Source organism: Aythya marila (assembly GCF_965140915.1).
Source record: "Aythya marila genome assembly, chromosome: 4".
Classification (NCBI taxonomy): Eukaryota; Metazoa; Chordata; class Aves; order Anseriformes; family Anatidae; genus Aythya; species Aythya marila.
Genome location: NC_139045.1, coordinates 2,391,932 through 2,414,725, shown reverse-complemented (window position 1 = coordinate 2,414,725; position 22,794 = coordinate 2,391,932). Strand labels below are relative to the sequence as shown.

Below are 22,794 nucleotides of genomic sequence, written 5' to 3'. Positions count from 1 at the left end.
ATATCTGTCTCACAGTAAGTTCCGTAAGAACTCATTTTCTCAGATATCTAGCTCTTGTAATTCAGATCATACTATGAAGGGAAGTTAAATTACCCAACAGGGTATGTGGCTTACAGATAAGTTCTGCAAGACAGCAGAGCGTATGTCAGAGTTAGAAAAGTAGTAAGTACAAAGTCAATTGAACGGCGTGCAATTATCTCCCAAAGTATAGGGTGTGTTTTTGAACCCCCATAGATTTTTTTATGGAATTGCAAGTTAGACGGATTAAAGAATCCCACTCCACCCACTGCTGACCTTCCTCTGGCTGAAAATAACCTCTGAATAAGCCCACAAGGATAATTCTAACTACCAGCTCATAAAGTTAGTTGACCTTCTGTGGTGAAAACAGATTTGTATATTAACATGTCACAGTCCTCTTACAGAAGAAATAGGAGTACTATAAAACTAGCCCATGTTTGATTAGACTTAGCTGTATCAGGAAAAATGGCTTTGTAAACGAAAAGTGGAAGTTACAGGTTTATTTAGATATTTTAAATGTGTTTCTTTTTTCTCCCCACTGAACAGCTGCAGCTGACTGAAATGCAAATATCAATCTGGTTTCTCTTAGAAATAGTTAATTCTTCATGAATGGGAACTTGAGTATAAATTACATGTATAATTCATTTCTGTATTCATTTCTGTAATTCTATAAATCATTTTCTAACTGGAATTTGGATATTTACATACATGAAAAAGTGGTCTTCCTCTCTTCTCACGACCTGCATACAGAAAGGGTCCCTTCTACAAATGGATGATATCAGAACTTTATTTAGTGCTTCCAGGCTTCTGTTTGTCTGGGAGGGAATAATCTGATTCCACAAGCTAGAAGAAAAATGCAAGGCATAATGAATGTAATAGAAATGGTAAATTCTTATGAAGAACTCCTCTATATAGTAATGTTTTTTTGTTTTTTTTTTTGGTTGGTTGGTTGTTTTTTGGGGGGAGGCTGGGTATGGGGAGAACTCTACTATCCTTATACTAAATAAGGTTTCTCTTTTAGGTGAAAATTTAAGTGTTTGTTGGTGGGTTTCATTGGTTATTTCCAGATGGCTTCCTTTTCCAACGTGGGAATACAGAGGAAAATTGAAACATGGTCAGGAAAGGACAGGGATTTGTGAGTGACAGGAAAAACTGGCTACATTTGTTCAGTAATCTCTTCATTTAGATGTATAAAGGCATTTGGAATCTAAAGAAGCAGACAGGCAAAATGTCTGTGAGAGCTTTTAAAAGAGCCTAGCTGTCTGACTCAATTGATAACAAATAATTATGATAGAAAGCCAATCACTTCTTGGTTTCTGAGGGCCTAAAAGTCATTTTTGAAAAGCAGACTTGAAGCCTGAAAATATTTTGAAAATTTTGCCTACCATGTCTCCCTTGTCTGAAAGCATCAAGCAGATCCGGAAAGAAGCCAAAACTGGTATTAAGATGTCTGTAATGTCATTTCTAATTTGCTTAACGGTAAAAGCTCTAGCGAGGCGTAATTTGCTATTCTGTAAGGTTTGCACTAAGAATTCTTGCCTGTGATATGATTTAACCTCATTCTGACATGGATCTGTAAAACAAATGAATATTTTATAATAAAAAGTAGAAGCATTATGATATTTTAGGGGAAAAAAACCTTCAGTATCTTGTAATTCTGAGTGCACAGTTGGAGACACCTTGGAGGCAATTTGCATCAGCTGAAATCAGGCCCTTTTAAGACTCCTCAAACAGAGCAGTAAAGAAGCTTGGTGTGATAATTAGAAGAAGAGCTTCCATGGGGTTGTTTTACCTACACAGCTGAATAACCACATCTCTCACGAAGGTCAGACCCATAGATGTGAGCTCTGCAGTGTAACAAACGTGTGCGCAGCTGGCTTGCTTGGATTAACGTTGCCTGCCTGGGAGCTGGGGGACAGGGATGGAGGCAAAGGATGGGGCTGATGGCACTGTATGTCCCAAAGGATCTGCCATGCAGAGGACTTGCTGAGGTAGGGGATGCTGAGTCAGTGTGCAATGTGAAATATGCTGCAGAGGTTACCAAAGAGCAGATTTTGGCGCAGAAAATGGGAGACAGGATGTAAGGAAAGAAACGCTCTCTTTGTAATACACCATCAGAAGTGTTTATTCTGCAGAGGTGAGAAGAACCAATAATAAGGTGTATGCACATCAATTATTTAAAACAATTCCAGCAAATACAGACTTTGACCTCCCTCACCACCCCCCAACTAAAAATACTTTGAGTAATCAAAATGTATTTTGATTTTTCTTCGACACCAAGAATTTGTTCAACTGGATTTGCTGTCGTCAGATAAGAGAGGGGAAAAAAAAAGGAAAAAAAAAAAAACAGCTTGGGCAAGACAGTGAAGTTTTTCCTCAGCTCTATCAAGATGTCTTTTGTGTTGAAATACTACAGAAGTGATACTAAATCTTACAAAAGTTATCCAGTCATTGGAACACTGAACACTTCAGAATCTGTGTCTTTTGCAAATCCTTGTTTATTTTTGGTAGTTTTTCTAGATAGGACAGTGATGGAGGAGTCAAATCCATAGACAGGTCCACACCTGTGCAGTCACACTAAAGGATGAACTGGAAGAAAAAAAAAGAGAAAACAAGGGCAATATAAGAAAAAGTTTTGTGCAGGAAAATTCCTATCTTTAAAACAAACAAACAAAAACCCTTCAAGCAACAGTTCCTGGCATAGTTATGGAGAGATGTACTAATATAATGGTGGACAGGCTAACTTTTAAAGCTAATTTTCTTGATCTGATATTGATGGGGACAAGTATAGCAAGGTGATGCTACAAGTATAGCATGAGATTTTAGCTCTTTCAGAAAGAAAATACTGGTGAGAAAGAGAGCTTCATCATTTTAGCTCTTGGATTATAGTTCTAAATTGCGTGTGCAAACAGACCTTCTCCTGACAACAGTGGTGAACTTAATCTTACTTAAATACAATAAAATTGGACACAATCTCTGCTGATTTATATACTCATGTTGTACCTGTTTTGCATGGCTGTCACATGCTTACACACCTATTATGAACGTAAATTTTAAACCCATTATAAACATAATTTGCTACTGATGGAAACTAAATGACTAGTTGGGAGTTGATGTGTAAGGTGGCCAAGCTCAGCACCCCTGAAAGGAGCACCCCATGCCCCATTTATTCTTGGCGGATGGTTTGGGAGATGAATGATATTCCACCACCTAACAGGATCTGCCTGTCACATACTTTTCAGATGCGCTGTGCTGGCTCAAAATTTAACATAAATGAGAAGAAAGAGGAGGAGGGGGAAGGAGGAAGGAAAATATTCAGCCTTTGCCTTTGTATTCAGGACATGTCCCTGTTGCCTTATTATCACATCAGAGAGCCTGGACCCATCAGTGCTTTCATTACACCACGTTTTCCTCCCCCAAGAATTTATAATGCCACCATCTTAATTTGTTTGGGGGACGCTTGGCAGTCTGATCCCATATCAGAAAGAAAATTTGTTTTATTAAAAAACATCTATAAGAAAGAAAGTTGCCAGATTAACTGCTTTTTTTCCTCTTGACCTTGAGAGGTCAGTACATAAAGAGAACCTTGATTACACAGGCTTGTTTTGTTTTGAGGGCCGAAGTCCTGTTTTAACCATCAAGCCTGCTGCTTTATGTAGACTCTGACACCTGTGTCAGCTTGTGCAATTTCCTATTTCTTGGGGCCAGAGATGCAGGAGACCAGGGCAGGTGGAGACCCCTGCAGTATGATGAGATTGAAGACAGTGCAGCCCCACGCAGTGCTGGAGGTGGGGGCGAAGCACAGCTGATGGCTGCCGACCGGCACACGTGGCAGTAGGCCCGAGAGCCCCAGCCATGGTGCAGCACCGACCGAGATGGCAAGGTGGGAAGAAATTGCCAATCAATAATAGAAATAAAGCTATTGATGGATTTCCAGCAGCGATAGCGCTAGGTGAAACTTGAACCACACGGACTGTGCTTTACAAGACCAGGCCACGGAGTCAGCAAGGGCCTGCTGGAGTTAACAGGAAGACTCCCCAGGGTCTCACAGGGCAGGAGGAGTCTTCAGTGTTGCAGCACTACCTCAAATCTACACAGGAATCAGTATTTGCAGGGGAAGGGGAGGTAACTGCAGCTGTAGGCCTTTAGTAGGTAAAACCCCCTCTTGATTTACAGCCTGCACCACGTGGAAGTATTGTGGAGATGAATCCTGTAGCTTATGAATAGGAAAGAAGGCCCGTCATTATCTTTCACAGCTACAGCCCCCTTGCCGTGAATAAATGTTTCATTTTTATTGCATTTGTTTTGCTGGTCTTTAAGAATCCCAACAATTACGTGGTCAGCGATATCAAAAGCATAAAAGAAATTGAGATCATTTATAGCTAGCTCACAAAGGCTTTTCTATAATACGCTGATCTGGAGAAATTTTGTGTTGATGGGTCCTATTACGAGTGGAAGGAATGAAACTTTGAAATACTGTTATTTCATCTTTATGTGACACATAATGAAGTCACTTCAAATGTCAGTTTTCAATGGAACATGAGATCTCTGGGTAATGCGATGCCCATTCAAACTTGAAAAATAACAATGAGGTATAAAAATGTCCAGTGTGTTTTAAGGACATGATGCTATTACAGTGCTGAGTGTTGGGAAGACTTAATTTTTTTTATTTTTTATTTTTCCAAATGAAAAGCTAAAAACAAGAAAGATTTTTTTTTCCAGATTTTATGGTATTTGCCTCATTTACTTAAAAAAATCCTGAAACAGTTTTAGCTTTTAAAAAGTAGTTTTGAACTCATCATTTAATTAAGGAAAAGCCACTTTTAAAGCATTTTAACAGCTAAAATTTTATCAAAGAGTTGATTTAGTTATTTTTCTATAACTTATTCAAAGCTCTCATCAGACTAGTTGTCTTTGGCATTATCAGCGCTAAAAGTTAAAAGAGCATGAATTTGTATCAGAGTATGTAACTGACTTTATTAAAAAAAAAAAAAAAAAAAAAGATACATGTAAGGTTCCTTTTATTTGGCATTTACATTACCCTAGCTCATTTTGAAGAGTTCTCCCTACAAAATATAACATACAAAAAATGTATTTTTTCTTAAAAAAAAAAAAAAAAAAAAAGCACAACACTTTAACAAGACAAAATCATATCCTTTTCTCAAACCTCCCAGTCTCTTGCTCTAACGTCCAGCAGCTGTAGCTGCGAGATAAAATGCCACCTCCTTTTCAGGTGGGCCCTACCTCAGAACAAGTTGTCTCCTGACCTTTATTAATCAGTAAAGAAGAACAGCCAATAATAATCTCATTCATTTAAGAAATCTAGTTTGAGATGAGATGAATTAGGTCCTAGAAGTGCTATTTCCCTCCATCACCTATAAAATAAAGTAGGTGACTCATTTATATGAGATAAATCTAATTTCAGTATTTAAAAGAAAATATGAGATTGGGTAGCATTTGTCTTTCAGGCTTTCCTGTAGATTGATATGTGTCCCTGTGCACATAGGCACTGGACTGGTGGCATTGGATGTGTCATGCTCCTGCAGCAGCAGGAGATACCTGACACTGCACCATTCCCACCGCTGCTGTGAGTCCTGCTGCAGAAAGAGTGAGGGCAGGAGCAAAACGGGCTGTACCGGAACTCAGTGCTGGTTGCACCTCAGCCTCTTCTCTATGCAACACCATGGGCTGCGTGTGCGAGACCATGGATGGCAGTGCTAGCTGAGAAGAGGGCTGAAAAGGCATGGGAGGAAGGGGGAGCCAGGTGTGTACTGATGGACAGTGGTGGAGGAAAGTGGTGAAGGCCAGGTGAGAAGAAACACTGTGGTGACATGTGGTGCCAGAGGACACTTGTGGGGAAGTGCCACCACTGTCCAGAGCAGGACGGGTCCAGGATAACTCTGGGAAGCATTGGAGTTGTCAATCCAAAATGAGCTAGTATCATAACCTTGGTGGACAGTCTCATGACTTAGGAGTTTGACAGTGCTAAGAAGGACATCTACATATATTAACTGGTTTTAAGCCTAAATTTATTTAAATGCCCTTTAATACCATTGTCCATGATGTGCATTAATTTGTGCTGCCCCGAGGGGTAGCTCTGACTCTGAATTAATGGTGCAGCCTTGATGTCCTGTTCTGTTTCCAGAGCTAAGACATAAGTATCAAATTTGTGGAGAGAAACTCAAAGCCTCTGCAGCATCTGAAATGGCCTGCACCTAGGAACTGAGGCAGGGATGTCTGAAAACTGAAACTTACTCCATTTTGTGGTGCATAAATAACACGTAACACAGCTTTTGTTTTCTGGAGAAAAAGTGTTACAGAGCTAAAACGCCTAAATAATATTTGTTCACCCAGCTTAAATTTCATGGTGAATTTCTGCCCAGCCTTGTCAACCCTGCCAGTACGGATTTGAGAAGAAAATACAGTTCATAATATAATATTTTTGGTAACCAACCCTTTCATTTATCTATGGGCACAAAAACTGGATACTTAAAACTAAGTGTGTATTTGATCTCGATGCACAATGTGTAGATACACGGGCATAAAAACATATTCATAATATACACGTATAAGACACGCAGTGGATATGCTTGCTTGTGCATTCAACTCTCCGTTAAAGTCTATAGAAAGAGTCTGTTCTTCAGAAGGCTTTGTTGTTTTTTTTTTTTTTTGTTGTTGTTGTTTTTTGTTTGTTTTTTTTTTTTTTTTTTTTTTTTTCCCAAAGCGTTAATAAATAGCTTTGGTCATTAAAACTTTTTTTTTTTTTTTCTTTTTTTTTTTTTTTCCTGTAATAGCTTTCAGACCCTAAATGACTAACCCATTCTCTTCTTTTGAAGGCTTCAGAGCAAAAACATTGCTTTTCAGTTAGAAACAAAATTGTCAACATTAGGTTATTGTCAGTATGCTGCTCTAATGGCCTGTTCAGCTTTTAAAAGGTTTTGATAGTATTTTAAGGAGTCCCATGGCGTTTTGAAAAGAAAATGTGTACTATGACTTCACATCTCAGAGCTGTCACAGCTGCTATAGGAGCTGAGCAGGTATGATGAAAAACGCAACTAGGTGGCAAAGTAGCCCTGCCAAGATGAAAGTGAATGGATTTCATTGAGATCTAGGAGTAGAGCCACCTCACCACGTTGCACCTCAACCACCCACACAACTTCAGTAAATTGGGATATATCTTGTTGTGAAGGGGAAAAAAAGCAACAAAAGAAAGACCATGGATGATTGGCAGTTATTACAGGAATCCCAGGGGAGTAGTTTAGGAAAGAACTTAGCCCACCTCATTCTGTGGTGAAAACAATAATAGTTTGATAGTGCATATATTATAACCATTAGGGACCCTGACTGCAAAGTGCTGAATTTTCCTATAAAATGATAGGACACCTTACATGACTGGGGAAAACAAAACAAAACAAAACAGGAAAAACCAACACACACACAGAGAAATAAACAGGAGAAAAACACCAACAGATGACCAACCTCACAGTCCAACGAGATGTTCCCATCCTTTGCTCGTGTCCTGACAGACTGCAATTTGTCATATACACTGAAGTCAATCTGTCCTACATACAGTTTCTGGTACTTTCTGGTGAACAGAGGAACTAGACTATGCACGAATCCGGGTCTGGATAAAGAGTAATGCCACGTAGCTCCGTATTATTTCCTGGAAGCTGACAAAAGGGGTCGATGCTAGTAACTGTCAGCGCGTGCATATAAACAGTTGTTGGGATTTTTTTATTCATTTGTTTTTGTTTTTAATAGAAAGAGCGTTATTCATGAGGTCCTCTACTGACGATCACAGGTGAGTCGGAGAAGCAAGGGGTTTCACGGTGAAGGAAATTGTCCTTGGCTGGTCCCCTGCCCTCGTGTGCTATCTGACTTTCTGCAGCTCCTGTCTCAGCCAGGAGGGCAGGGGTTGTCCCAGCCTGTGCAGCAGCTTGGACAGTTCCACGTTGTGGTCTCGGTAGTAGCTCGACAGGAAAGCCCGGGACTGGGAGGGGTGAAAACAACACAAACAGTCAAACAAGGAAGCCCATCCCACCCCACCCCAGGTTTTGCTGCCTGTCAGCTGTGCTCTGCTCCAAGGCAGAGGCTCTTCTAGGGGGCAGAGAGTCTCCTCTCATTCAAAGCGCATTAAAAGCTTCTGGTTTTTAAATATAGCAAGCCAGTGAAATAATAAAAAATATTTATATTTTAGGAGTCAAACACAGTGTGCATATTAAAAAAGAATCTTAACTGAAATCTCTGCAGAGCCTTTACCTCTTGGTCCATGGGTGGGTATTTTCGACCTTTGCTTTTTCCCAGGCACTTTGTTTTCCCTCCTTCCAATAACTGGCACCAAAAGCCCTTCTGAGGGTCAAACCTATAAAGGATTATATTGCGTGAAATATTTTACTACAGAGGAATCTCCCAGCTACAAAACCATCAGAGTTAGTCAACAACTATGGCTGGCCACATCTCTAGATGATGGAAATACTGAGAACAGGGTGGGAAGCTGCTTTCCTCTTTTGGGAAAGCTCTGGGAATTTAATATTGTCCACAAATTCATCTTAGGAGCAGCTCAAGGAAACAAGTTTTTCACACTGGACTATGCTATTTTTTATTCTACTAACCCACCATATAGGGTACATGTTTCAAGTGTTGCTCTATAGGACGCCAGTCACAGTCCTGAACCACAGCCTCAAGGACCTTACACAGTTCCTTTCCAGACTGTCACTCACATTTTGTCACCTGGTTTTGATTAGAGATTTTATCCATGTCAGACTGCTCTGTGTGTCTAAGCAAGATGCTTAGGTTTTGATCAATTGACACTTGAACAAAGAACCTTTTGTTGGAAAATTACTGGCCAGGCCTTTTCCTGGAAGTATGAGCGCTGTATTCTCATGAACATTATCACTGTGCTCAAGGAGAGCTCTCCACATGGCCAGCAGAAGCTGATTACATTATAGGTTAGTACTGTTAATGGGAAAGAGGTTAAAAGGGGCAATCTGATCTGTTTGCTGGCTGTGACAGACACAGACTCAATCTTTAAGTATATTTATATAGAAAATAGAGTGTGATTGTTGCAGGACTAAGACACGATGAGAAATATAATATTGAAATGCTTTATGTTGATTTCTGAGTGAAATAAGCAGCGCTTACGTCTTCTGAAAGAACTGCTGGTTGTTTATTGATAGCTTAACAGCACCTGAGAATCTGTTTGCGCCATATCATTAAATCTAGATATCATTTTCATTCTAAAGAAGACATTAAAACATAAACTCTGTCTTAGCAATCTTATCTGAAATATGCAATTTGATTTTGATGTCTAAAATTCAAAGATATAGGAATTTTAGATTAAGGCATTAAAACACATACTCACTAAGGAATGAACAACATGCAATGTTAAGTTTTGAATTTATTGCTGTGGGACTTGCAGCACGCATAAAACATTGAGAAGGTCTGTGTTTCTGCTACTCAGCAGATGTTTGAAAAGGATGAAGTATAATTGGCTGGAACATGCAGTTAATTAGTTACAGACTACCTTTCTGCCCTGGGTCTGTCTGTATGACATGGGTGAACCTGTGATGTGCTGCTCTACAGAATTGAACTGATTTCTGGAGAGGGGTAAACCTTCTTCACATTGCTTTTTTTTTTTTTTTTTTTTTCTTGCCCAGCCTATTATTGTAGGCCTGACCCTTGTTTCCTAAATTGTTTCAGGAGCTGTATCAATTAAAAATAATAAATCATTGATTAAATGGATATATTGATGATAGTCTCACTTCTACGTTGGCCTTTTCCATCTGCTCATTGCATACTGAAGTAGTTTAGCTGGCTTCCACTGATTTCCCAAGAGGAGAAGTAATGTAGTGTGCCGTGTAAAAGGAAAACTGCTAAACTATGCCCCAAACAATATTTCTGCCTCGGAATGAGCATATTGAACATTATTAAAAGGTGCAAATTTGGAGAGCAGGAGAGAAGGCTTTTCAGGATAAAGGAAAAAACATCCCAGGCTGAATTCAACCCATTGTGTTCAGGTATTTCAAGGTCTCGGGACTCCTGTAAACATAATTGAGCAGAATAGAAGAACGTGAATGCTGCTTGCTTGTTTCCCTCTCCTAGCACTTTGTCTGGGTATCCCAGTGTATTCATATCGATGCTGTTATATGTAAAAGCCTTTCAATATCAGCTGATTTTCCTCCTTGTTTTTTATTATTCGAACAAGAAGTGCAGGTCCTGCTTAGCAGTGTGTGGAAGTCATCTAATTGCTCGTCTCTGCTGCCCCTCTTGCTAACCTGGCATGACGTGCACTTCCCACCTCTGCTCTTTCCATGGCTTGACAAGTGGCTGGTGCTCTGGTCAGCCCCTTCCTTGTGCCTGCATTAATGTTACTCTCCTGTAAGACGTTCACCTAATTACTCGGGGTGATGAACTTGTTGCTCACTAGTGTTTGCAGGACTAGGTCCTTAGGCTGCTTTGTGATGACTTCAAAAATCTGTGGTATGCGGTTATTAGCCAGTAATGATGAAGAATGATCCTACGCAGTCCTTTTTATTTTGACAGTCCTAGGATAAGCCACTACATTGTTTAATGCATTTTTCTGTTCCATCCTAAATCCATACAGATATGGAGGCTTCCACAACACATTTGCATTCTCGATGTCTCTAAATGGTGATTGCATAATTTTATAGATCTGTTTACAATACATTTTTTTCTGTCCAAATACATACAAGAAGCCAAGTTTTTCCTGTTATGTGGCTCCACTGACTTTAATTTAGTTAAAGAAAGGAAGATATATGGATGTGGGTGTGTATTTTTAAAAGCATAGCAGAAGGCACTGCAGATGTGCAGCAGCAGTTGTTCAAACACCAGTAGCTCAGCTGTGTATTCCTCCTGTATTTCCTCCACTTCAGAAACCAATGACTTAAAAAATAATACTCTGAAATCCAAAATTTCTCCTCTAGAAAAAGACTTTGGCACAGCAACATTCTTCAGACTCAGACAATAGCGAGCACTCAACTATCAGTTTATACCTGCTATGTGAGTTAGTATAACCCTCCCAGTGGAGGAGATATTGAAGATGTAGATGGAGAGGAGGCAATGTGGGGTAGGAGGAGGCTCAGTGGCCTCATTTTCCAGCAGTTTTCCAGACATCAGCCTGCAGGAAGGTGAGGCACAGCCTTTCCTATGCACCACCCCCTGCCACGGCCGTGGGGCTCTGCTGTGGGCTGGAGGCTGGGCTGGTGCTCTGTGCTTGTGCACCGGTTGGGAGCAGCCTCCACTGTGGCACGAGGCTCCTCATCCCACTGAGTCCCAGGGCCCCCCCAGCACAGCTCCTCACAGCTCTGCCCATGATGACAAGATGCTCCTTATACGAAGAGAGTCAGTGTAAAAGCTTCTTACAATTCTCTGCCGGACTAGGAGGGGAGAGATAAATTCAGCCCACTCCTGACTCGGCAGAGGCTCTGTCTTCCTGCAGGGAATTGAAATACGTCAAAAAGAGTGCCACACAGACCATTAATCCTCTTTCATGGGGAAAGCCTTATCCTCCTGGTGGCAAGGATGAGAAATATGATCCAGGCTCATCACAGCTGCCTTTGCTAGATCCGAAGCAGAGGCCATGGGAAGTCAATCAAAAGGCTTTCACTGTGTGCTGAGGACCTTGATTCGGGCTCCTGCAGAGCACTGCAGTCTCAGCACTGGCACCCCAGCCCATGAACAGTCAGGCTGCTTGCTTGGTCTGAGGGTTTCCAGCTTCACAGTTAGATCTGAGCTTCGCCCCATACCCCAGGAGCTTTGCTTGTGCCTGGCACTTCCAGGCACTTCCAGTGCTGACTTGTAATTGCACCAAACCGTAAACATACAGACTGAACTTGTCCGTGCCACCTGCCCGGCTGCTACCAGGTAGGAGGGCAGCAAAACTGGCTCAACCACTTGTGAAAATAGGATTAGGGAATGGTACATTTGGTCTCCCTTAAGAGCAAACAAACAGAGAAACCTTGCAAGCAAATGAACCCTATCGTACTGAATACTTCTCTCTTAATCTCTGTCATTAGGCTTCTCCATAAATGTGATAAAAATGTTAAAACTAATCTTTTAACAGCTGACGCTAGGTGGTCTTCTGCTTCTGGAGACTGTCATAAGGTTCAACAGGGAGATTTGCAAATGCATGCTGAGCTCTTACATGCACAGTTCATGTTGGCTGAACCCACATTTAACCAGTGCAGCTAGGAGAGCAGAACAAGGTTCCCATAGAAAACATGTCTTGGGCATCTCTGGTTGAACACTCAAACTTAGCAGATATGATTTTACATGAACATGGGCCTTATTCTGTGTCTAATACAAAATATTGAGCAGTCATTTGCTATGTATGTCGTATGATGTGGAATTTGCATGTGGAAATGCATGCAGTCATGCAATTACGTTCTGTAGTGTATTATATGCATGCGAGTTAAGAGGAGACTGGATGTGTATTAAACACAACTGTAAACAAAACCTAGGCTTTGGAAAATTGTTCTTCTTTTGTCTTTTGTTTTGTTTGTAATTAATGATCAGCTGATCTTGGTAGGAGGGGATGTACACTGTGTTTCCATAGGGCAGATGTTAAAGGAACAGACTCACGTTAGAGCTTCAGAGTAATTGTAATGAGGAGAGACTCCAAGAAACTTCTGCACTTCATCCATCACAGTAGCTGGGTCACTTCTTAGCTGCTGTCCATCAATAATTAGCAACTGTAGGAACAAATATGCAGGCTATTTAGAAACAGGACTAAGGTTAACTAAATAATGACGTTATTTCCCTTTTGTGACCTTACTTGTGACATTAACATGTGATTTCACACAGCATTAATAACAATCGTATGGGTGAACATTTTTAAAATTTGCTTTTGTACTTTATTCTGTTCAATGTGTATAGGTGGGCACCCTCTAACTCTGTGTGTGCTGTTGTTCAGATGAAAGAGTTAAATCTCACAAGCTGAACCTGATTCCCAGAGAATTCTGAGTAAAAGAGATAAGGAAGGAATGTAAAAACATTGCAAAGATTTACAGTGTGTCCATGGAAAATCTGGTATGGAATACGAAACTGATAAAAAGCTCATGTATGTCTTCGAATTAAATGCTCAGAAGCTATACAATTAAACATTCAAAAGTGATATTGTGGCAATTTAATTCAGAATTACCACCAGCCTATGAACTGTACAGACTTACAAAATTGTTGGCAAAAGGCTTTTTTTTTTTTTTTTTAATTAAAGATTGATGTGATGTAAAGGTACATTGACCTCCACAAGCAAATGTTAAGAGTATGTATCAAAAGTCTCCTGGAGTACCAGGCGGCATTGCTAATAACTATTCTGGATGGATGTGTTTTATATTTATCGTGAAGGCTTATTATGAATTATTAAGTTTCTGAGTGCACAGGCCGAGTGAATGCACATTACTGAGTGCCCATTAGTAAGCACCGTGAGTGCACTCTCTGCGCACCTTATTAAGAATGAGTGCATTTTGTTGTGTATCTTGTAAAATTAATCACTACAACTATGAAACATGAGTGGTTACTGGTTTTACAAGAAATATGTCAATGTGCCCTTGCATGTTTAATAAGAGGAATGCATTTGCTCTTCGCTGCTGCAGCGGACTGAGAGAAATCTTTGTGAGAGGTTGCAGCAGCCCAGGATGAGGGTGGATAAGGAGCACAGGTAATGGGGCACGGGATGCTCGTCACCCTTTGCATGCTCTGAGTTTCCCAGGACAGCCTGTTCTCCTCGGAGCAATAAGCTGGGACGTAGAGAGGAGGTGGAGGAGATGTGCCCTGTTAACTCCTGGGGACAGCCTTGCTGCAAGCTCTGCTGCTTTGGGCAGTACTCCTTTCCCATTGAGGAAGGAGAAGAATGGCCAGCGATGAAAGAAGAAAGTAAATGAGTGAGACTTTCTCCTTGTTACTGGAAATGGGATTGACCTGCTTCTCCTTTTTGTAGTACAGCTGAGACTGCATAAAAGGAAAACTGAGGATTACAAAAAGACAGAGCTTGTATTTTTATTTTTTTTCCTTTTTATTTATTTATTTATTTATTTTCCTCAGTCCCTGAAAAAATAAGCAATGCTCAGTTTTACCTCCATACAGCAAAATCTTGTCCCACATAAAGCAAGCTTTGGGGATACCTGTGCATTAGGCTTATTCACTAAAAACCCTTTTACAATGTTTCTAACAATAGACAGACATATAATCAGTGGGCTATACACACAGGTAAAGAGTGTCCCTGCATATGTTTTGTAGTACTAAAGCATTTGTTTTAAGGTTTATATCTGGAAACTTTTTTTTTTTATTATTTTATTAGTAATAGCAATATTGTTTAGGCCTGTGTCTTTACTCAAAATTTTAATGGAAAACATTATAAAACACATTTTGATAAAAATCTGAAGGAAGATGGGGCAAGAGAAAGAATTCCTGCTCTAACACTGAGAAGGGCTAATCCCCTATCAGAATCAAACAAATGTGAAATTTTCTATGAAAGGGAGTGAGTGGGAGAGGGAATGAAATTTCTGTTTAGAAAAAGCCTTGGCATTTTCTAATGAATTTGTCAAACCTTCCCACATCATCTCATGCTGCATCTGTTTGTTTCTTGAGACCCAGAAGCCTTGAAAATCCTGGAAGGAAAGTCTCAAGCCCCCCAGCAAGCCCATGTGGCCACAGGTCATAGTCTTCCTGTTGCATTTTATCCATCAGAAGACAGAAAAAATCAACACGTTTCTGGTAAATGTTCTGATCTTGACAAATCTGAACTTCCTGATGGCTAAGAGTTCCAGTGGGAAGTATCCTGTCACCTCTAATGATGAGGCCGTACTCATTTTGGGACTCTCTGAGGGCTGATGAGTTTGTTGAAATAACAGGATGGAAATTACCTGTGAAGCTGGGTAGTGAGTTAGCCACCGTTCGATGTGGACAGCATACCATCCAGGTGTCAGGCACCTCTTCTGGAGAGTCCTTATCTCTGAGGGTGCCCAGTGGCCTGACGTTATGACTTCATAAAAATTGAATTTCAGGGCAGCAGGGTCCTCGTGGGATCGCTGATGCTAATGGGAGATATTTAGGCACATGTCACAGTGACCCTGAAGATTAAGCCATGATCAAAGAGAAAAAGAGGAACAAATCGCTCTGGTACTTCTAACTCACACGAAGATGGAAAACATGTCTCCTAATGGCCTCCTTTCCAATACACCCTGTAACTCTCCTCTCAAGTGGCCATGACCAGCCTGCCCTTAGCCCAGAATTTGCAATGTGCTGAGGGATGAAGGCTGTGGCTGCCCCACTCTGCACCTCTGTCTGCCTCATGCTGGAGCCCCGGGCACAAGCAGAGCTGGGGAGGCAAGCTCTGCCAAAGCAGACGCAATGTTTTACTACTCTGCATCTCGCTTTGGCATTCGTAAAGGTGCAAATGAGATATTTAAAATGGAGCAAGTTGCAGCTCTAAGCCATGTTTTATTTCTTGTAGAACTCTTGATAACAGTATCAGAAACGGTGTACTTTATGCTTATGGTAAGATTATTCATTTGTGTCCTTTTAAACATGGCATTTAGTATTTCTGTCATTTGTATAACTACATGCTTAAGTGACTCTTTAAAAAACAGCATACAGACTTGCTTATGGAGAGGTGTGGACTCAGTAAAAGGCATGAAAGAGCCTCCTAGAGTTTCCTAGGAAAACTGACAGACTTTCTTTTGTTTCCAAGGAGAGAAAAACATAAACAAAAACAAAACAATAACAAACCCTACTCCACAGACACAGCTCATTTTAACTCCTTGGAAACTTTAGAAGGCATTGCATACATTTGTACACTACCGCATGTTGCTCAGCCTGGAAACTGGAGGGCTGGATGAGGTGCCAGATTCTCAGCATAAAAAGCTCTGATTTTCTAGCTAGGCCATGCTTATTTTCCCCAGTGCATCTCCCTGGGTAAGGAGCATCGCTTTTCCTCCATGCAGTGTCAACTGTAATTGAGATTAAACTGTTTGTTTACAGCTAGTGGCAGCTCTGTGCTGAGAAGTTTCATCATTTATGACACTGGTGTCACAGGTGCCAACTGCAAAAGATGGCATTCAGCATCCTTCCACTTCTACACAGTGCAAACACTTTGCAATAAATCCCATTCTTTCTCAAGGACACAAATTCCATCATCCCCTGCTGTTGATTTCACTGTCCGTTTCTTGAAGGCAAGGTCCATACCTGGTACCAGGAGTATGCCCGATCGGATGGGTCAATGAGGATGGTGATGATCTTGGCTTTGGGGATGAGGGAAGCAGCTCGTTTAGGCGCTTCCTCAGAATGGAAATAGTTGGCACTTTTCTCAAAGAGGAGGTTAGTCGTGATGTTGGAAGGAGTGGGGAAGAAATCCATGTACCTGGGAGGCAAAGAAACTAATTAGAACAAGCAGTGTCATAAATGATATGTCTGCATCCCATTTCATTGTAGGTGAAAAGGTGGATTTTCAGCCATAACTCACAACAAGCAAAATTAAATTTCTCAGCTCACTCCAGGAATGGAATAGGGGGAAGAGAACTTGGCTCTCAGTACTGGTAATAGCTAAAGCCTCCATGAAGTCAGGTAATTAGGTTTTTTCTTTGATGGATGGGATTTTTGCTAATAAGTTCAGTGTCAGAGGGAGATCTCACCAGTTTGGAGTGAGTTCAGTTTTAACTGCAGAAAAAAAATGGGCAAAGCTTCAAAATGTCAACTATTTAATTTTAACATTGTTGGAATATTTCATCTTGGAATTGACAAGTCTTTTCTCTTAGACATTTTCAGGAAGCAAGATTTTAATTTTGTCTTTGAACGGTCTTTTCCATTCAAAATTGATTGGAAGTAAAAATGTATAATATAGGAAGTTCAATCAAAAGTGTGAAGAATTCAGATGAAGCGAAAAGTAAAATTGTTTTGGAGGCATTTTTTGGTCCCTTTAGTTTGGCTGAGCACTCTGTGAGCTTCCAGTTTTGGTGTGGCTAGCTGTTTTTGTGTACTTTCTGTGGAAGTAAAGTATGTGGGACCTCACCCTGTGCACACAACCCTACTAACCTCTGAGCCTACAGGCCAGTCTCAGCGAAATGTGGCAGAAGGGGTCTCGGCAAAGCCAGCCTCTTCCTCTATGTTGTGTGCACAGGGCTGCAGAGGAGAACCCCCATCACCACCATGGAAGAGAGAAGTACCTTGATGGAAGCTTGCACTCTCACAGCGTTTTTGTGGAAGAAAGGCTGGTTCATGAGGCTCCCTGCTGCCCCAGCCACTGCCACACTGGTGGGACAAGCCCTGCTCTCCCAGCCCTGCTCCTCCTGCGCCTTCTCCTCCTTGTGTAGTACACCGTATACTCCATGGTTGCTATCTGCAAGCTCTTTCTTTACGCAGTATGAAAAATAAATGAGAAGCATTTCTTTCTCCTCCTTTTTCATGACACCTTGAAAAAGATTAATCTGTTTCTACATAGTGTGATGTTTGTCTTGTATTTCAGTTTTCATACAAAGATGAAGAGTGCCGTTCCCTGGGGAAACAAAAGCCCTACAAAATGTTTTTCTTAAGCAAAAATAGTTAAAGCAATGTTTAAAATTGTAATAGGAGTATCAGATGAAATTCTTTATGGAGGGCTTTTTTTTTTCTCATGAGAAGCCGACCCTTATTTCATGAAAAGCACCGTTTGAAGAAAAGGAGTGTAATTCAGCCCCTTCAAAATTGATACAGCTATGAAAAGACAGAGATGCTATTCATTATTAAGACAGACATTGTAACTGAGCTTGCTATTGTATTCATTTCTGGAAAAAAAAAAAAAAAGAATTTGTGACTGTAATATCTAAACAAAATTAAGGACTTGATTAAATGTCCCATCATTACAAATTAGTTTCTTATTCTCTCTGATAATGCCAAGCATAACAAATTCATCAGTAATTATGTAGATGTCATACATGCTTCTGTAATTGTTTCATTGTGTTTTAAAGTGTATTAATAATGGACACTTTTTTTTTTTTTTTTTTTTTTCTTATTCTTCTTACCAGTCAATACCCTTGTGATAGTTGTTTCCATTGAAGAACTGAACTTCTTCAAAAGTTTTTGGACTAGGGAGATTACTGATAATGGAAGGATGCATCAGAAGAAATAAATAAAGTGCTGTTGTTCCTACAACACAAAAAATAGCATTAAGGAACAGAAAAAAACTTCATTGACTTTTTTTTTTTTTTTTTTTTCATTTAAGAAAGTACTTCTAAATCAATTCACACTGAAATATACAGGAAAATTAGAAAGATTACCTTTTTATAAGAAAATTTCCTATTGATGGAAAGCACAAGGTGTTTTTAGAGAGAGTGAAGAGCATGTGCAGATTTCTTCTGTGCTCATTAAATTTTTCCCATTTCCAGACTCTGAATTCTACTCTCTGGGGCAAGCATGATACTGCTGGTGCTGACTTTGCTTGCATGCTTACCTATTTATTTATCCAGTGATAGAATTTGGGCTGGTTTGCTTTTAAATTATTTACATGCACAAATATTTCAAAAGTACTAATCGTGGAATTATATTTCTGTTGCTCCCAGAACCACACTTCTGTCCTCTGTGTATTTTTCCTGGGTTTCCTGGTGTTGTTGAGGAATAAAAACTTGTTCAAGTCTTCCAAGTGACATTGTGTATTTTGTCTATATTGTCTATCTGCCAACAAACCTGTATGTAATAAGTGTGCTTTAAAATTCCAGTAACAATAACTTTTTGTTGTTATTTGTTTGTTAAAAAATAACTGAAAATGTTATATGTTGTTAAATGAAATTTCAGGAAAATGTGTCTTTCAAACTGCTCTTCAATGATTTTATGCTACACAAGCTATCATTGGACTATGAATCAAGACCTGCTGTCTCTTTGTCACTGTCACAGAATTTCTATATAATCTTGGATTAGTCATTTATTTCCCTGCCTCAACATCCACTTTCTGCAATACGTCAACAACAGTGATAGCTACCTTGGGAGTGGGAATATGTGGCTTAATTTAAATAATGCCCTGAGACCCCCAGAGGCCTGAAAGGTGGTAAATGTGTTGACTGTCAATTAGGGTCTCAAACGGTGGGGACGTAATTTGTCAAGTAACTTAATAACAAACTTAACTTAGGGCACCCTGACAGCATGTTTCTTTATGGTGGAAGTTCGCATTGCTTTCTCCTGTGTTGTCCTGCGGTGGGCTGAATCCAGAATAGCTGTATACAGCTATCACGTTTCCAGCTTTCACTCCCCACGGCTTGTGTCAGCTGGCTTTGAAAGTGCAAAAGTACTTTGAAGCCACCAACCACATGGTGCAATTCTGTGTGTTATTCTTATCTACGGCTGCCCTTCAGCAGTTGGCGTGCAAGGCAGGTGTATGCACAGGCTGCTCATTGCTGGGACAGGGCTGCCAGAATTGCTACGTCCTCAGGGGTTCCAGGATTTCAGCACCTTCACTGACAGCAAGAACCAGCCCTGGAAAGCATCGGAGCACCAAGCCAGCACAGTCTCAGCTTTCATTACTTCTTACCTGTTTTCTGGGGTCCAATCACAAGAAATTTGGGTAGGTGGTCACATGTTTTGTCCCTGGACCAAATATCCCTGTGTCGTTTATCATCACATGGATTCTGAAGGTGAAAAAAGACATCTGTGTACATCATGCCAGGGATGTCCTAAATGTTTTGTATGCATGTGAGACTTTGTAGGATCTATACCTTATGCACTAACACCAGTGCATTACACAAAATAGTAAAATTCCATATTTCCACATAAGAGTTTATTCCTGCCAAATATTGAGGTCACTGGTAGAGATCCATAGAAGCCCTCCCATTGTGGCAGGTACTTGAGCATTCAGGTACACCAAGCCCCTTAATATCTTCCAGGACTGATCCTTACAGGGGTCCCAAAGAAGTCAGTAAAGCTAAACAGCTTTGCAAATACTGGAAGGGAAGGATCCATGTCAAAATCCACACCCTCTGTGACTACTGCATTTCCTTCTCTCTGTTAGTCCAGCCATTTTCATGAACTTGTAGTCTATAGGCATGTAGGTATGCAGGCATGTGGTCCCTTTGACTAAAATTGAATGTATATATAATGGTTTTGCATGACTGAGGATTAAGTTCAGTCATTAGTGGGGGAAAAAAAAAAAAAAAAAAGATTAACACATTGATTTAATCAAGTTTTCATTTGACGTTAGAATGGAAACCTCTGTTTGAATACCTTAAAGGCATTACTTTCAAAAGTGACAAAATGGTTTCAGATACATAGTACTTTTAGTGCCAATTTTAATTTACATAGACCCAAAAGGAAGGACGAAATAGAAATGTGGGATATTACTGATCTCCTTATCTTTCTACTACCTGTGAATGCAAAATAAAAATGTGTGAACAAAAGACCCCACAGGAAAGGTTAGGACTGACAGTTCTTTAAAGCAGTTAGTGTATGGATCCTGCTTTTGTATGGTATTGGCTGGTAATAGAAGATACAGTTTGCTAGTGAATAAAGTTAGCAAAATATAATGGAGAAAATCATTAAATGATGTGAATTGCTGCAGCTCCACTAAACTCAATGGGAATATTATCGATTTATACTTCTTTTGCATCTGGGCCAACAATAATAGGGAAATTTTTTGCTCCTTTGTACCAGTGTAAGCCTGAAATAACTGCATGGATCTCCATGGTGTCACTCTGGATTCAAGCCTGCATAGCTAAAAGCACAGTGTGGCACATCATATTCTGAATAAGAGAAGAGCCAGACATGTACAACAATGATTAGGAAATTACAGTGCCGAGATTACAAGCAGCACTATCGTGCATTTACAGCAGAGATAGAAAATAGCCACTGGTGGGCTGTGCAGAAACCCTTCTCCTTTCTTAAAATAGCAGCTATTCTGCAGCGCTGACTGCTCTGCCATCCCTTCTCCTTGCTGCTTTAGTGAAGGGGGTCCGGGTGGTGTGAAATCCTTGCAGCTGCAGTGATGCAACACTGGTGACTCCCCATCAATGGACGCAAGAGTTCTGCGTTGTTTGCCCTGGGGTAGCACTTGCTACGGGCTGCCTGTGTTCATCTTGCTGGTAGCGTGCCATGATTAGTTAACACAGTGTGATGCATCAGAAAAGCTACAGAAGGAAGGGGAGTCAAGAAGAGAGGAGGGGAGGAAAGCTTTCTCTCAAGTGTAAGGCAGTTAGTTGCTTTTAAATGTGCCTGATTTGGAGCAAGAGTAAGCTAACCCATTTCTATTTGAAAGAAGTGGTCTTTCAAGAGAATTTAAATAACCTAAAAAGGCATACTGGAAGAAATAACACATTTTAATGTGAAGCAGGCTTCTTAATTTAAGTGTTTTTTTTGTTTGTTTTTTTTTGTTTTTTTTTGGTTTGTTTTTTTGTTTGTTTGTTTGTTTGTTTGTTTGTTTGTTTTTTCCAGGAAGATCCTTATTCCAACAAACAGTGCAATCGGAGGTAGGAAGAGGCTATGACACTACCTGCCAAAGAGGGTCCGTCTGCTCAGGGAAGAGCTCAAAGTACTTGTGTGCCAGCTGGAGGGGGGGCAGTGTCTGCAGTTTCAGGTTTGTCGAGCTCTTCACAAAGCTGGCTAGGTTCGCAAAGGTGTATAGCCCCAGGCGGTCGTTCCCATAATTAGACAAATGGGTCATGAAGATGCTGATCTGGGAGAGAAGAGAAACCTTTCAGTCACAGGACATCAGGGGACAGCAGCATCTGCCTGGAAGGGCAGTCATGGGGCTCTCAGGATCTTGGCTATTCCCTATTTCCCCCACTCAAAAACAATAAAAGAAGAGGAGAGGGTTGAACTGGTCCTATTTGCTAATCTGTCTGCCAGCTTCAAGCTTAGACTTTGCCATATGTGCACCATGCCTTTAAATTCCCCCTTCTCATCTCAGGGGATGGTATTCACTCATGGGCTCTCCACAGACGGGCATTCAGGAGATGCATTAGGAGATTCTTTATTCTTCTGGTTTTATTTCTTTTGACAAACCACACAGAAATAGTTTCTTGCATGGCCCTGTTTGCTTCCTTATCCCTGCACTATGGGGTATGAGTTTATGCCACATGCTCGGATTTGTGGGGGGCAGCACTGTGTTGCTTCCCAGAGCACCAGCCTTGCTCCTCAGATGGGCAGGCAAGGATTAATTACAGAGCTGCTATTTACAGGATTAATACAAAAATCTGACTATTATGCTGTCTCCTCCAAATTCAGGGTTGACCAGTTTGTTTAAAATGGAAGATAAAAAAAATCTGAAATATAAAACTTTCAAGCCTTTATGGAGGATGATATCTCAGCTGAATATCAGTGTCATTGATTTCTCCTCAAAGGCAATAAAACTTCTGTCTTTTTACCAGTCTTATTATGGTTCTCCTTTACATGAAGAACTTTATGTCTGCTGCTTTGTAGATCTCATCATATCTTTCTGAGGGATAAAGAGAAGAATTTGTAAGAATAATGTGCAGAATATATTTCCCACTATTTTCTTTAGACGAGGTGATCAAACTCAGTTTCAGCATTGCAAAGGTCTGTTTTACCTGTAGGTTGTCAGTATTTAGCTTTCTGCAGATGCTGTAAAACAGGCTGTTGTTATTTGTCTGTTTTGCTCAGTGCATTGGCCTCAGATAGGATGCATAGTGAAAGTGGAATTTAGTTATACTGTTATGGAGATATCACATCACAGCGATAACTGAAGTATATATATATATATGTACCTATATTTCCAGCAACAGCTCTGAAGCTGACAATCAATAATATCCAGAAAGTAAGTACTAATTAATGTGACTACAGCAATTA

General features: G+C 40.4%; 1 protein-coding gene across 3 annotated transcripts in view; it reads right to left on the bottom strand.

Annotated features, from left to right (window-relative positions):
• Nucleotides 1-2,238: 2,238 nt before the first annotated feature.
• The window catches only part of LOC309877421 (bifunctional heparan sulfate N-deacetylase/N-sulfotransferase 4), a 107,153-nt gene continuing 86,597 nt past the window's right edge, over nt 2,239-22,794 (bottom strand). For 2 of the 3 annotated variants that reach the window (XM_082758730.1, XM_082758731.1), the window contains exons 7-15: nt 21,479-21,661; nt 19,529-19,625; nt 18,030-18,153; nt 16,219-16,393; nt 14,898-15,068; nt 12,619-12,728; nt 8,278-8,380; nt 7,498-8,008; nt 2,239-2,607 (exon numbers count right to left, since the gene is read on the bottom strand). In XM_082758730.1, the coding sequence (XP_082614856.1) occupies nt 7,889-8,008; nt 8,278-8,380; nt 12,619-12,728; nt 14,898-15,068; nt 16,219-16,393; nt 18,030-18,153; nt 19,529-19,625; nt 21,479-21,661 (1,083 nt within the window). In that variant the 3' untranslated portion in view covers nt 2,239-2,607; nt 7,498-7,888. The remainder of the gene's footprint in view (nt 2,608-7,497; nt 8,009-8,277; nt 8,381-12,618; nt 12,729-14,897; nt 15,069-16,218; nt 16,394-18,029; nt 18,154-19,528; nt 19,626-21,478; nt 21,662-22,794) is intronic. The other variant, XM_082758732.1, reaches the window with a different exon arrangement.